Raw genomic sequence first — 16,642 nt, forward strand, 5'->3', positions numbered from 1 at the left:
CTAATCATAAATCCTGAGGTTTTCTCCTGTGAAACCACTCCCATTGTTTTATACAAGCAGCTTGAGCAACTGTGGGCTTTTCCCTTCCTCATGGGCATGTACTGTACCCTCCCCTTGGTGTTTTTTTTTTTTTTTTTTTAAACAGTAACATTCTCTTCCCTTAGCCTGAGTTTCTGAATGAGTGAATACTTGTTTGGATCTGCGTATTTCTCAAAATAGCTTTTTTTTTTTCCCCTTAGCTGAGGTTTCTTTATAATTATTTACCCACATGTTAACTGTCAGGTGCATCTGTCTCATTCACAAAAGCTGTGAAGAGCCCTTAGAAATTAATAATTTGGGGCAGAATTTTTATGCCTAATTACGGAGCAGTACGAGCGGGAGGATTCTCACTTATCTTCTCCTAAACATCTGCCTGTACTATCATCCCACTGTTTACTGTCAGATCTGCTTCTGGCCTGTTCCACATTCTACAGTAAGTGCACAACCGTGGTTTTGTAATCATGTGTGAAGGGTCCTATGTAAGTCCATGTCAATAAATATATTTTAATGGTACCCACAACTCCTTTCTATACAATCAGCTCATGTTTCCATGCCTCCTATGCTGCTTGTGCTTGCTGATGTGGGATGAGGTAGCACCTACACCAGCATGCCAATAAAAGTGAACCTGTAACAGCACAGAGCAACGTGAGGGGCAAAGCACTTCACTGTTGGAAGGCTGGGACAAATGGCAACAAGCCAGAGTGGATATAAGACAGTGATACATGACAGCATTAATAATGTTACACAGAGACAGCATGACACCAACCAGCTTCAACCACTGAAAAAGATGTGTAAGAGCTTTAGGGAAGGGGAGTATATATGATTCCTCTTTCAGATTTGTCAAACCCCAGGGACATTTCATGTATTTGGTTTACACAGTCTGATCTTGTGCACTGTATTGTATGTAGTACTGCGCTCATCCCCAGTCAGGTAGAACTTTGTTCCTCAATTTCTCACCTTGTCCATGTGGCCCATGTAATCTTCTCTATCATGGCAGGATCAGTTATTTGCTTTCCTAGTGGTACCTCATGAACTTGACGCTTATAGGCACCAGTTGATACCTGAAAGCAGGAAAGGAAAAAGCTAGAAATTTTGCCAGAATTGCATCAATTTATCTTTTAAAAAAACTTCCAGCAATAATAGTCTTAGCAAGTAGTATCAGCAAATAAACATCACAGATAACCATTGTGTTTTTTTCCTCATTAGATATAATTATATGTAATATAAAGTAATAACAATGTTACAGGATGATAATTGAATGAGGTGTTTATATGCATACTACATAGCTGATGAATTTCCTTTTACTCTCTTGCTTATCTCAACCCAATTTTACTAAATTCAGAAGGAAATCTCACATGTGAATTCAGCTATGATATGCATCCCAACCTAGAGAAAGGTTTTTATATTGAGCTTATAGTCCACAATTTTATTTTAAGGCAATGCATATGACACTGGGGATAAGAGACACAGACACAGATTTCTAGGTTGGAAGAGACCTCAAGATCATCGAGTCCAACCTCCGACCTAACACTAAGTACTCCACTAAACCATATCGCTAAGCTCTACATCTAAACGTCTTTTAAAGACCTCCAGGGATGGTGACTCCACCACCTCCCTGGGCAGCCCGTTCCAATGCTTAATAACCCTTTCGGTAAAGAAGTACTTCCTAACATCCAACCTAAACCTCCCCTGTCGCAACTTTCGCCCATTCCCCCTCGTCCTGTCACCAGGCACGTGGGAGAACAGACCAACCCCCACCTCACTACAGCCTCCTTTAAGGTAACTGTAGAGAGCGAAATAGAATAGAATAGAGAGCGAAGAGAATACCTTGCCCTCAGCACACTGCTAATCTTTTAAGGGAACTGAGCTATATTGCTACTGCAGGATATGCAGAACCCAGGGGAAGACCCAACTATTTAGAAAGAAAAAGACGACTTTAAATATAGCTCTGTGAACATCGTAAGGGCAATCTAAGTTATCTGATCTGCATCAGAAAGTCTCCCCTACCCTTTCTTACCTCCATCTTGTTATTATGTTTGATAGCAAGTAAGTCACAATAAATAGAAATAAGCATGGTCCTTTGTGAGACATACCTGTATGTATTTGCTGTCTGCAGAAAAATCCATCTGGATGACAAAACTTGCGATGTCTTTGCAGTAGCCTATTCGGTTTAGGGTTGTACCTTGAGTGAGATCATAAAAATCTACAGTATGTTCTTGTGAACCCACAGCCAAAAACCTGTTATCTGGGCTGATCCTAGACAATAAAATATGGAATGAAGATATAATTTACCGTTTCTGTGCAACGTTTTCTTCTGCTTCCTACGATAACACAAAGGGATAAATTTACCTTACTGTGAAACAAGAAAAACCTTTTATCAATAGTGAGATTAAATCCAAACCAAACACTGATGCTTAGATGCTTAATGAGAAAGACTGAGGTTGTCATACATAGTGAACTGGTGTTAATGTTGCACTTGTAGAAAGTGCACAGCACAATATGCAGAGTAACACCAATCCTCCATGAGAAAACAGGATTTGCAATTTTATAATGTGTTATATTAACTTCCAGAATCATAACTCCACAGTATACAAATTACTCAAGTGGATATAACTGAATTATATCAGTTTGAAAAAGTGTGCGCTATATAAGGTGTATGTATATATAAGCTTAAGGTATCTGTCAGTCAGCCAGTAAATGCATTTCATGATTTCATGCAAGTTTCAACAAATATGGAATTACAAGAAAAATGGAAATCAACTCTGAACTGGGTGGACTATTTCCTGAGCAAGGGCTGTGTATTTAGAGAACTTCAACTGAAGTTTTTGACATACCTAATATCCTGAATTGCAGACTTCCTGTCTCGCTTTTTGCCCCAAACCTTAAGGCTGTTAACAAGTAAAATAACAAATTCTCCATTCTTCATGCCGATGGCAACCATCTCACCATCAGGACTATAGGCAGCACATCTTGCTGGATGGCCTAGATTAACTTTGTTCAGCAGTTTCTGTATTAATGAAAGCAATAGTATCATACCTTTACTGTAGAAAGCTATCAGGTAAATGGAAAGTTTCCAAGCAAAACATATAAAAGCCACTTATTAAAAACAAATTCTGTTTCGTTTCCTCTAAATATAAATCTGAAATTGCACATAAAAGTCACATCCCACGAGGCATATGTTGCTAAACAGAATTCAAAATATAAATCTATCTTGTTGCAGGATGACTTCAATTTTGACACCAGAAAGAATACCGTTTAGCAAAAAATGGTGAAAACTCAGTTTCCTATTCTATTTAAAAGGCTGTTTTGATAGTGTCTATACTGGTGAGCAGGATGGAGGGGGGAGTGTAATTTTATTATATTTGCTACATGTAAACAATAAAATGTTCTTGCAGTTTCATTTACCTGATTGTACTAACAGTATATTCATTTTTCACGTTAAAAATTATCCCTGCTAGCTTAGGTAACTAGCTTTTGAAAAGATTTATGTAGCCTAGCATAACAAGAAACCCCTTTGTCATTTTTAAAATTCATTGCTGATAAATGCAATTTGACATTGGAAAAAAAATCCTGATTTACATACATGCAACACGATCAATTCTAAAAAAAGTCTCTAGAAACGAGGGAGTCATGCTTGCCAGTGAGGCAGGCTTATTGTCAGGGTCTGTGTGTTAGCCAATAATCTGAGTTACCCAGCGTCAGCACAGAATTAAAACGCTCCCTTAATGCATGCCAGTCTGTACTTTTAGATCAAAATCTCATTTTTTAAATAATGTTTGTTAAGCAATAAAAGGCACTCCATCAGCATAAATGCTTTTATGTAACTGCATTTCTCTGCAAATAGCTTGCTTCTGGAAAGTGCAGCATGCTGCTTCACCAAGAACTTACCTTTTCACATGGCCACATAGAAGGAAAAGAACAGTACTAAAATAGAAAAAACACGCTGGTCTTTTTATGTGGCCTCTCAAAGGTGCACGTGGCTGGAGGTGTGCACATTGTACAGTCGGAAAAATGCATGGGTATATAAAATTCTCACTTTTAATCACGTTCTTTTCAATTAGTGATACTCACTTTGTCACACAGGTCCCAGATTCTTGCTGTTCCATCATTACTTGCAGAGATAAATATATCTTTTGAGGGGTGAGTTGCTAAGCCCCAAATTTCCCCTTCCATGTGACAGTCAATTAACAAGTTTGAAGCAGCATTTTTTTCTCCTACTTCGAGGATTTCCCCATCTTTTGTTCCCACTAAAATTTTCCCCTATCCATAGGGAAAAGAGAGAAAGAGAGAGAGATGGTTTGTCAATATAGCAGATACAGTATCATTGGCAGTAAAATACCAACATATTATAGATACATCTGTCATAACTCATCCTGATTTATACTGCTTGTCCATGCAGCATCTTAAAAACAGAAGAGTACAACACTTTCACATCTCAAGACGTGATATCATGTTCGGGTATTACAGTTGAGTAATGGCAGTGGACTTACATTGCGCCATTAAGGATTTTTATTCAGATCAAAGTGTTTCCATATCAGTTGGTAAAGTATGATTTTCATACCTCTGAGGTGACTTAATATCATTTTGGGGCAGTAACATAAAAATCTAAACAAAGTGTTAAATTCAGTTAGACTGTCACAGAGAGCATCTACTCTAGCTATACTGTCACTGTCTAAACTGCAAGAGTTTTCTCAGCAAAAACTTGGAAAAAGCATATAATCATACAGCTTAGAAGAGTCTCCTCCTAAATGTTCCCCATCTGATCTTCACCAACAACAATATCCAGTGATGTGTGCCAAATTGTGGAATCTGCCACGTTGGCTCACTTACTTTTCCTCTGCAGACGGAGCGCACACACTCGATGAGCTGGCCTGTCTCAAGCTGAAATGCTCGACACCGTTTCATCTCTTGATCCCATAGCTTTACAGCTCCCCCTTCTTTAGTGCTGAAAAGGAGTTTATTGTGTTATACAGATGTCTCCTGCATGGGCTACAACAAATCTCATCTGTAAATCCTATCAATATTCTTCTAATTACTTAAATAATATAACATAAATACAATAGAAGGTGATTCAATGTAAGGACACCTTGCTACCCTGTAATATAAAGTAAATAATAAAAATATGGTAGATAACACTCACACTTCATGTTTTAAACAGTAGCATACCTAATATGTAAAAAGCAAATTGTTCTCTTGTCACTTAATCTCAAATCTCTGTTGTGGAGATAAGGTCTGCAAAGATGCTATTACTTTTAGTAAATAAAAGAACTTACTACTCACAAAGTTTCCACTGGGAGAGGCAGTCTGTAGGTTGACAGAATTAAAAAAATTAACCAAAAAATTGCCAGTCTGGTAGAAGGTCAGGCCACAATGAGACCACACAGGTGTTTATATCACTTCTAATTTGAAGTTCAGTACATCCTTTGTGGATGTATGCATTACTATGACCCTCAAGTGTCTTACCTAATAGTCTTTTACTTACTAAGACTCCTGGGCATGCTGTGTGTCATTTAGATTGAAATTTCTACAGGACAGACATGATTTATCCCTGGGAATCATTCGGTATGTCTAGTGCATTACTTATATTAAAATAATATAAGAGAGAAAAGAGTTGTGCACTTTAGGAAGAGTATATGTCTTACGGTCTCTCCTTGCCTCCTGTAACAATGAGTCCATCCCGAAGAGTTGTGTACATTGTGAACACTGGCCCTGTGTGAGCTTTTGCCACAAGTCTAATCAGAAAATGATCCTTCCAGACGTAGACATCTCCATTTATGGCACCAGTAAATGTAAGGTTATTCTGCAACAAATAGCAATGATCTTTGATATAATAAATATCTCAGCATTTTTGATCAGCTTGAATTAAAATTATTTTAGCTACTGGACTTCCTGAGAAAATTCAACTGTAATCAATGTAGGAACCATATGCACTGAGAAGAATGAGTTTAATGACTGCACTCTTAATGGTGTTTCTTTGAGATGATTAATATGGAACACAATATTAAGCATTTTTTGACAACAAAGTCACTTGTTTGGGCACCAGCATGAGGATTTGGAACCAGAGAATGCCTAATCATGGAAGCCTAAATGCATACACTTATATTTCACACATTAGTACCATAGTCCAGGGGGTGGATGGTTAGGAGAAAGGATTTTTTTTTTTTTTTTGAATTGGTGATTTCTGTAATTTATGCTTAATTTTTGTGAAGGTAATTTCTATGGAATTTCTGGATGAAGCAGAAGCTATTTCAGACCATGGCAGCATAGTAACACTGTTTTTTCACTGTTAATATGCATTGTTTTCCGTAACTACGAAATCTAAACCATAGAATTGTGGTTCCTTACTGAACATTTGCGATCACTAGCATATGTCATACCAAACGCCGTCAACAGGGGAAAAAAAAGGTTGCAGAACCTATACACAAAATTACAATACAATGCACTGTCATTAATAAAAAATGTTCTCTGATAGAGAAACCCAACCTGGTTTAGAAAACTTACATGAAGATCTAAAGGTATACAAGTATCACGTTAAAAGTTTAAGTATTAAGCAAGAACTCCCATGGTTTTGCACTGGATTTCAACAAAAGGAAATTGACACTTGCAGTTTTAATAAAAAGGTATTATAAAATTTTGTAGCAAGTAATTTGAACTCACTGCTCCGAAGGCAACAGAAAGCATGGTTTGCATTTTGGCATCTTCCATGGAACCAATGACTCCTTTCTTATAAAGCAAAGCACTGCCAGCTAATGTCCAGAACTTCATGTGTTTTACCCCAACAGACACAAACTGAGTGTCTGAATCTGGGCGGAACTCTACAACGAATATCCTCTCCAGGTGTCCTCCCCTGCTAGCAACTTTAGCCCCTGTTTTAATTAGGAAAGGATAAAAAATAGTTAATTTTATCTGCAAAATTAAGCTCTGATATGATTTTATAAAACAAATCGACCTGGTATTGGATTAGAAAACTGTTTCAGATGCTGCAAGCTAAGCAAATCCCAAAATTATTGTGTATCAAACATCTTAATTCATGCAATGTGCTTGATCCCTGGTTATTCCATTACATTTGACAGTTTTAGGATCATAATAGCATGACTCGTCTCCTTGGTCACTGAATTAACAACACAGAAATTCTGAGTATCATCAGTAAGTTGCCATCTGGTGAAACACACAGGGAAGCTGACACTCAAGAATTAGTGTCTCTGACTCTTTGAAAACATCTAGGCACCTGCACGTTGGCTACATCAGGCCAACAGCCACTAGTACCGCACTTTCAGAGATCTGGGCTCAAAGTCCACATGCACGAATTAAATACAGTTTTTCTGCTCCCAGAAAAAGCAGGCCAAAAAGATGAGCATTGCTACCACTACTCTTAAAGAACCTTTAAAGCACAGTAGGACTACTGCATTTCCTGAGAAACCTGCTCTGTTCAGGGACACTGGACATTCTTTAAGCACATCTTTTTGATATAACCACTCATAACAATTAGGAAAATGTAATGCCTGCTCCTGAAGTGGAGGAGACAGGCAGTAAGCACAGGTATGTGCAGGGATAACTAAAAATCTGTGGAATTTTTGAAGTAAAGCAGGGAAACATCTGGTGAGCTGAAACCCTTCCCTTCTGCCCTCCAGAATTTCCAAAGGTGATAATTCTTTTCTGGAAATGACTTTCCAAAGGCCTAACTACTGCATACAATTTCAAGTTCAAGCAGTTTCAGAAGAAAAAGGAAATACTTCCCTTAATTTTACAGAATTTTATATTAAACGTTCTTTCCTTAACTTACTTCTATTCATAATAGAAATTTAAAACTTATTTTCGTGTTAATATTTTCTAGCACATTATTATCTCATTTCATTGAGTTTTTAACTTTTAGGGAGCCATGACACTTGGAGTAAGAACACCAATGCCAAGGGCTTGAAAGGAAAACCAAATAATTGTACTCAGATCTGCTAGACTGAAGGAATGTGTTTTCAAGAGTTACCTTCTTGCCACCTCCACACTGTGATAGTATGTTCTGGATCAACTCCCACTGAAACCAGAAGTTTGCCAGTTGCACTGAAGCTGACATAGTTGACCCCTTTGGTATGGAAGCAACGTAGCATTGAAATTGTTTGCTTACTCATAGCATCCCATATATGAATTGTGGGAGTTGTACCTAAATGTAAAAAGATGTATTAAAAGAGAATTAATTCAGTATGTCAGAAGCTTCAATGCAAAATACGCATTTTTTCAAGAACATTTAACCTAAACAGACACTTATTATTATTTAAGATTAACACTACTCAAAAAAATCATAAGAGCTTGCAAAAAACACAGGGGGAAATTATTGTATTTCATGAAGACAAACTCTAAAAGAACAACATAACATTTATGAAGAATATCATGCAAAAGAAATTGTCTGTAGGTGTTTCACTTGTATCCGCGATTCACACAGATACAATGAGGTAACATGAGACTTTTACATAACTCTGCTGACCAAGATTCACAAACAAATCAGCCTTACCTGTAAATTCTGTCATATCACCTGCATTGTGAGAGCAATGGCAAATGAGGAAGCACCAAGGGAAAACAATAGGTGAAATAAGTCATGTTTCTAATGCTGAAGTGCCAGCATCAGCACCAGAAGGAAAAAAAAATTAAAAAATTGAAAATGGATATGGATTAAATCAACAAAACAAATACGCAGGAATACTGTTGAACTTTTTTGGGTATATTGTCTTTTATACACAAATATAGCAACAATATTTAGTACTTTTCATTTTAAAATTGGCATTTAAAAGAAATGTTAAAGGCATGCAGTTTTTAAAATTTACTAACTTTAAAACTAAAACAAATCTACAGTTATACAGAATATCAACCAAAATCAGAAACACTGATTTCATGGGCTCTTACTGACAGAAAAAGGGGCTTTAACAGACATCTGTTCTACATCACAGAAATCAGTATTTTGAACCACAGCTCTGACTGTATGTCTTAATTTTTGTGTTTACTCGACAATCAAAAGTAACAGCACTCAGTACAGGTGGCAAAGATGGTTTGTCAAGGTGTTCATCTACTACCATTTTTCTGTCTCACTGTTAAATTACTTACTACAGAAGTTATGGACTTGAGCATCCTTCCAGAGTAAAATGAATTAAAATGACTCCATTATTTTTCATTAAATTAATTATCCTATTTGGGACAAATGATCCTGCATTTTTCTGTAGAGTGTTTTCTCCTGGAAAAGGACTAGTGAATTTAACAGGACTCCTTATTTAAATAATAAATTCTTCAATACTTATGGTTTTAGGATCAGCCCTTACTTGTGTCATAAATTCTGCAGAGATTTCACTCTAATTCTTTCATTTCCTGTATAGCTTTTGTAGTTCTGCACAAGAAATGTTCATTATTATATTTTCACAGCTAACCATTTTACTGCTAAACAGTGCCATGGATACAAGAAGGAAAGAGGGAATTCTGGAAATCTTACGATTAAAGATTAATGAGTTGATTTAGCGCAGTTTATAAAAACTTGCTTTCTGAAATAGCATTTTATTACAGTTAACTCTAAAATCCAGTGACTCACAATCAGAGATGAAACTACTACAGGTAGACTCAAATCATAAGAAAATCCTGAGGCTTTATTATCTCTTTAAAATCAAATTAAAAAAATTGATGACAGTAACAGTGGCAAGTCCTGGTAAAATTCCTACACAGAAAAGCCCAAAATAAATCAGTGCCCCTGATAATTCTTGAGTAAAACTTTGTTATATGGAGAGTCACCTACCGATCTGGCTGGTTGCCACAATATTTTTATACTTTGGGTGCTGATTCACAGTTAGACAGAGAATGTCATCAGTATGCTCCAGGTAGAAACTCTGACTACCTAATAAAATTCAAACATGGTTTTATTCATGACAGTATCAAAGAAAGAACCACAACTGAAGCCAAGAACATTTAAGCAGCTTGATGCTACACTCATGCTGTGCTCTCTAAGGGATATTTGGAGGGAGAGCAGTAAGTATGTTGAGAGCTGCTTTGCTTTCATTCCCAGGCACCATTACCAAATGCACTATGAATGTAATCACTAACACATACATATAAAAGCAGTATTTAGTAAACTAGCTACATCCGGGAAACCAGGACTCAGTCCAAGAATCATCCTGTAGCCACCTGTAACTGCAAGAAAAAAACAAAACTGGCAAACACACAGACCAGGTTTCCTGCTTAATTGAAGTAGTCAATGGGAAGCAGAGAGGAGAGCATACCCCTGGGAAGTTTATGCTCTGCACTGTTCTCCCAAGGGGAATGGCCCAGAACGAAAAGCAAGGACCATGCTTCCCAGCTCTATTGGTCAGAGGCTGCGTTAGGGCAAGAGTCCCCCAGGGTCAGCAGATGTGACAGCTTTTCTGCCTCTGCCTCTCCTCGGCAGCAGAGCCGCTGAGCGTGCTGCTGTCACCATTTGGTTCACTGTTGCACCAAGAGGGGAGAGAATAAAGTCAGAATTACTGGCTTTGTTTCTTAAGATATATGGAGAACATGGAGTTGTTGGTGCTGCAACTCAGAGCTAGCTGTGTTTTTTTTGTTTGTTTTCCTATTACCCAAGAAGTCAGGGAATATTTCTACTCCTTCCAAAGAGCAGTTTACTCACATTGCATTGCATCAAAATGTATTCTTCCCTGGAGTATGCCTTTGCTAAAATAACTCAGAATGAAACAGTGGATTTTATTGCTCCTAAAATTTTAAGGATGCTCAACATTTCATATCTCAGGCACTCCCCTCTGAGAAAGCAATTCCTATGTCTTCAGTGTGGATCTTAGCAAGGCCTAACTGCAGAAGTAAGACAGTTTTTCCTCACGCTTCCAAACAGAATCTCATACCTCCTGAAAGGAATAGGACGGCTCTACAGGATAACCTCAATAGCAGAACTTGTCAGATGGAGAAATAGCCATTGAAATTACTTTGCATTATTTATCCAGATGCAGAATGTGAAAAACTTGCAGGAATGTTAAAAAACTATGACTTTCATACAGAAATCTTTCATTTTTACAGTAATTTTTGTCTTAAAGTACTGTTTCAAGTTGAATTACCAGTAGAAAGATTTTGAACTATGCCTGCTGCAGCTGTGTGGAAAATAATATCAGCACCATCATTTAGGTAATGAAGGTTGTTGCGACAATCAAATCCTCTGTATCCAAAAACATGGTCTAAAGCCAGCTCCTAGTCAAATAAAACAGAAAGAAAGACTAAGAATGAAATAGAAGAATAAACAAAGAGGTTAGAGAGTTTGAATCACATAAGCGAAGTCCGAAGTCATTGCACATGACACAAGTATCTTGTAAAAGCAACAACAACAACAACAAAAAAACCACAATAATTATCTATCCCTGATAAATATATGTGACTTTAAAACGGGTCCAATTTTATTAACCTTTGCATCATAGTTTCATATCTATATAGAACATCTGCTACTTACAAATATCTTTACTTCTAATTGAAGTCTTCAAAATAGACCAAATTCTGACATTAAAGTCCTTATGAGAAGCAAAGGCAGGCTATAAGCAACTTCGTAACTAAAACATTAATCAGAGGTGTCTCAGACATTTCATCTTACAATGAGCATTGTCAAGGAAATTTCCTACAGAAAAACACTGCTGGTCAATGGACTGTTGTTAGATTTGCTGTTATAGCAAATGGATCTTAATGGATCTGTCCCAGACACAATTACAGCTTACTTTGAACAATGTGAATGACAGTGACAGACCAAGCAATCGTAAATTGTTCACACAGTCCAGAGAATATTCCTTGTTCAGCATATTTCATAGACATTCCAAATAGCTGGGGGGAGTGGAGGGGAGGGCCTACAGTTTGAGGAAAACGATATGTCCCCAGATAAATAAGCAAAGTTCATAATTCAAAATCATGCAATTTTTGTAATTCAAAATAATGCACATGATTTTGTATGTGCAAAAGTGCCATTTCTGACTGGATTTCCATTGGGGTTATTTAGTGAGTGTGGGTTCTGCTGTGGATGAACATACACCTTAGCTGTACCTGTCCTTCAATATAATACAGGAATTTTGGGTGTGGAAAGATCTGTTGTTACAGGTAAACTTCAATACCCTGAATCCAAGTTTTTTTTCTGCCAGAGGTTGCTGGCTATCATGTCTTCTGGTGTTTGCTGTCAGTGCTGAGAACACTACTTAGAAGTTTCTTTCCCTTTTCTTCTGCCTATAAACAACTTCAGCTGTGCTCAAAATAGGGATGAATTTCACCCAGCGCATATTACTTCTAAAGCAAATTAATAAATACTAAGTCTGACCTCAACCAGTTTCTTTTTTTTGTTGATATTGTTCTTTTGCAGTTTTTCAGGTTGAGGAGCTGCTCTGCTAACTGGCGGCCTGAAACAAACACATGTAAAAAAGAAGACAATCAGTATGTTTGAAAGCAAAACTAATCCTGTAAAACCATAGTATATATTTTACAAGTGAACAAGAAATGGCCAATTGCAACTACATGTTTAATGTCTAGATTTTAGAGTTTCATAATAAAAACAAAAATCATATGCATTTTGATAGACGGAGCAGAAATAACATTCATGTAGATTTTGTGGATGAGTGGCAGAACAGACCATCTTACACCAATTTTTATTTTTAAATTCTAATGATTTAAATCCATAGGAAAGTCCTGGAATACCAACAGATAGTAAATTGTTGCTTTCAGAAATGCTCTAAAAGACTTTCCATATCTGAAGTTAACCTTCCTCCAACCTTGCTTCTTCTGAGAAATCCCATCACAAAACCTTGACTTGACATTATTAATATCTTCCCAAAATCACATTAAAGATACAAGTATTACATTTTAGTCTGTGTAAGTCATTTATCAGTGTGAATTTTAAAAAGTCTAAGGCCAGTGAAGCATCTTTATATAATTACAGTTGCTGAAAGTAACTAAAAATACAACACAGACTGAAAAAAAATTGTGCAAACAACATCTGTTACAACATCAGGTAACACCTACTGCTATGAAATATACTAACTGGAAGGCAACAGGCTACAGTTAACAGAGAAATGATTATATGGGAGGCAGCAAAGGGTGTATTTGACTTGATCCTTCCGAGAAAAAAAGACGAGGCACAAACCTAACAGGAGTAGAGGGTGCTTAGCCTCTAGAAGTTCATGACCTAACAAAACCAAATCCTGCTGCACTGACTCCAGTCTGGATGACTATTACGCTAATTTGAGCATAATCATTACCCTTTTCTGGTAATAGAAATTCAGGAGGCTAAATTCTAACCCTGTCAACAACAGAACGGACCCATACAAATTGTACTGGATTATCAGAGAATTTAGCCCATATAATTTTGGCCTAGATTTTTCATCATGTTTGATCAACTGTTAGTCAGAAGATGGATCTTGCTAGAAGGTTGGAATAGAAGTGGTGATAGCAAAATAATAAAAACAGGTATTATGATTAAATGCTTGCTTCAAAACATCACTTGATGGCTGTTGTTATTAATATGAAAAGCAACACTGCATGCCTTTAAACGCCAATTGCAGATTCTGGAGACAGGATTAAACAACAGGGTTCTGTAAGTAAAAACAAAACAAAACAAAACACCTGGCCTCAATTTATTTAATTGAAGCTTGAATCTGGAAAGTATTTTTGCAGTTTAAGATTTCAAAAATGAATGAACTTGATACACATTATAGATGCTGTGAAATTTTGATTGTTCTTGTCCTTACACCGTAACTACCACTAATTCTTTTTTTTTTTTTGCAAAAATCATTTCAGAAGAGTGAAATACCTTTTGCTTAGCGGGAACTGATTTTTCTAGAATTGCATTTTTATGAAAGCTATTAAAGACAACATTTGACAAAATGCACAGCTAGAACACATTGCTACACAATTAGAATACTTATTGCAGGAATAGGTAGCATGAAAATCTGAGCTCTAAAAAAGACACAACAGAACTGAAAGTAAACAGACTAACCCACTTCTCAAGCAAACAAACTCACTAAGTACTAGCAAAGTACATTACTAGATCTTTTGACAGTAAAAGAGTAAAAGAGTTAGTTACCTTGATCCCCTTGTAAGCAGCAAACAAAGTCAAGTAAGAAACTTAATACAGTTTAGGTGTACTTCTGACCACTTTACTCATGCACAAGCATTTTTAGAGTTGATCAGTCATTCCCATGTGGCACAAAACATGCTATTCAAGCATGCCAGCAAAAACTAAAACAGAAATTAAAGAGTGCACCAGTCTACAAATTCAGAAACATCATTCCCTGGCATTACTGAGTGCATTCTTAACTCAAGATCCTACAGGACAGGGAGGGGAAAAAAAGGAAGCTACATAAATGCTTCCTGCACACTTTATGCAGGCGGAGAATGTGATTCCATGTTTTTCTTTATTTTCAGGTGCCTAACAGGAATGGCAACTGGTAGAACTTAACATTCTTATAAGCACTGTTAAAGAGTTTCACACAATGGATGCTTGTTTTCTATCCTAGTTCAGCTTGCAATTTAGCCTGATAATTGTTCTCTGTTAAGCCAACTTATGTACAGGGACAGCTTGTACTTTTTGTTCACAGGGAAACAAGTACCTTTATTTTCTCTGGAAGTGGTCAATCAAGTCGTGTTACATAACCATCAACGGTAATTGGACCAAATAGCAGTGCAATCACCAGTAGAGAAGGGGTAGAAGAAATTATTATAAAACTCAATTCTCTTGCAAAATAAAACCACTATGTGATGCTAGAACAGAAAAAGCACTTTCAACCCAGATTTACTAAGGCCCTTGAATCATCACTTATAAAAATAATAAATTCTCTTCCTGTACGCCTCCTGCTCTTTTTTCTGTTTTAGTGTGATTTTAAAATGGATCATTTTCACATTTCTTTACCTTGACATATCTGTTGAAGTTTATGACAAGAGCAAGCCAAAAATTTTTTATGAAAGCAAGAGAACACTATCACTATGACATGACTAATAATCAGTAGATAGTAAACATGAGATTTAATTTGGAAACATACACATACACACACATACTTTTATATATTTATCTATTCACAGTACACAAACACAAATGTTGTGTGCATTCATATATACATACACATGTATATATACACACATATGCATTCATTGCCTTATTATCATCTTAATTAAAGAAACATAAAGCAGCATCAATTTGACTTTTGTTTTTAACAAGTCTATGACTAGACCTAATTTATTTTGATAAATAGGATGGCAGTGTCAAGACCAGAAATTCGCACTATAGGACATTGCATATATTTACCCTTTGTGGCCTACACAATCTGCATTGTACATTCACAGCAATCTGTGCTTTTTCTGTGCTGTGTGTTGTTAGTACTTACTTGACAATTCCCTGCCTCCAAAGGAAAGCAAGTTAAAACATAATACAAGTATTAACGGTTTCTTTCCAGTAATGTAAAATAAACGTGCTTATGTTATGTTATGGGATGAATGAGTTCCAGGAAAGATAAGACAGTCAGACACTAGAGGGGTTTCAGTCCTTAAGATACTGTGAATACAGCAAATAAAATTTCTGTTACTGATGATTACCTTGATTATATGCTTACACAACTATGCATGGTTATAAATCGGTGAGCTGCCTCCAGATTTAAATTGACCAAATCTCACCCACTCTCTTTACAGGTCTTAATGCAGAAACGTAAAAAGGTGCAAGTGACAATTCACTTGCTCTCACCTGACAAGTAAGGCTATCTGAAGTGACCAAGACCAGTGAGTAGAAAGTCCTGAGTGGGACGTACAGGCAGCACTAGGACAGAGAACAACAGTTGGATGTACCAAAAGCTGGGCAGGGGACAGGGAACGGGCTTTTAGAAGAGTGGGGCACCTTGAGAAAGATGCAGTCTTCGAGAATAGGATGTCAAAGCACACAAAAAAAGTTAGATGCATTTAGATAGAAAATATAGGAGAAAAAAAGCTGACCAAAGAAATTGTTATGATAAATTCCATGGGATAGGGATAACCAACACATGTTTTTACAGCACATGGGGTAACTGCTCTCTGAAGAGAGATGCCTCCTGCATCTGTAGCAAGTTGGAAAGAAAACAAATATTCCCTTCTGAGGCCAATGGGAACAGAATTGGACCTTCAGAAACAACGCTGCATGAAAGCAACAAAAACTGAGGTTTGGAGAAGGGACAGATGGACAAAAATGCCCTGACACTGAGAAGGTGACAGGCAGGGCCCAGCAGGACTGGTTAGAGGAAAAGCGTAAAAAAGTCCGACTAGGAGGCTAAGGCGTGCATTTAGCTGGCTGCTAACTGGAGAGGGAACACATCTGGATGCTAGACAAAAATAAAAATGAACAAGGACTGCTCCCAGGAAGAGAAAGCAAAGGTTAAAGTGAGGTAAGATGATCTACTAGTACATTTGCTTGGAAGAGAGAATTAACAACCTGAGATTCAAAAAAACAAACTTTATTTCAGAAAAAAAACCTGCAAAAGGGCTTTGGAAAGCACATTTCCACCAGCTCACAGGAAGGGGCCTCCCAAGAGCTCTAAAACTGCTGCAAAACTCCTAGCTTTAAGGAGAGATTCTGTGAATTCTAAACCTTTGGATTTTCCCATCTCAA

General features: G+C 37.0%; 1 protein-coding gene across 1 annotated transcript in view; it reads right to left on the reverse strand.

The window, feature by feature from the left end:
• The window catches only part of EML6 (EMAP like 6), a 135,670-nt gene that overhangs the window by 5,547 nt on the left and 113,481 nt on the right, over nucleotides 1-16,642 (reverse strand). The window contains exons 28-38 of the mRNA XM_035565508.2: nucleotides 12,341-12,419; nucleotides 11,109-11,238; nucleotides 9,806-9,904; nucleotides 8,021-8,194; nucleotides 6,697-6,905; nucleotides 5,682-5,839; nucleotides 4,870-4,984; nucleotides 4,111-4,299; nucleotides 2,874-3,046; nucleotides 2,133-2,295; nucleotides 997-1,100 (exon numbers count right to left, since the gene is read on the reverse strand). Of these exons, the coding sequence (XP_035421401.1) occupies nucleotides 997-1,100; nucleotides 2,133-2,295; nucleotides 2,874-3,046; nucleotides 4,111-4,299; nucleotides 4,870-4,984; nucleotides 5,682-5,839; nucleotides 6,697-6,905; nucleotides 8,021-8,194; nucleotides 9,806-9,904; nucleotides 11,109-11,238; nucleotides 12,341-12,419 (1,593 nt within the window). The remainder of the gene's footprint in view (nucleotides 1-996; nucleotides 1,101-2,132; nucleotides 2,296-2,873; nucleotides 3,047-4,110; nucleotides 4,300-4,869; nucleotides 4,985-5,681; nucleotides 5,840-6,696; nucleotides 6,906-8,020; nucleotides 8,195-9,805; nucleotides 9,905-11,108; nucleotides 11,239-12,340; nucleotides 12,420-16,642) is intronic.

Source organism: Cygnus atratus, chromosome 3, assembly GCF_013377495.2.
Source record: "Cygnus atratus isolate AKBS03 ecotype Queensland, Australia chromosome 3, CAtr_DNAZoo_HiC_assembly, whole genome shotgun sequence".
NCBI lineage: Eukaryota > Metazoa > Chordata > Aves > Anseriformes > Anatidae > Cygnus > Cygnus atratus.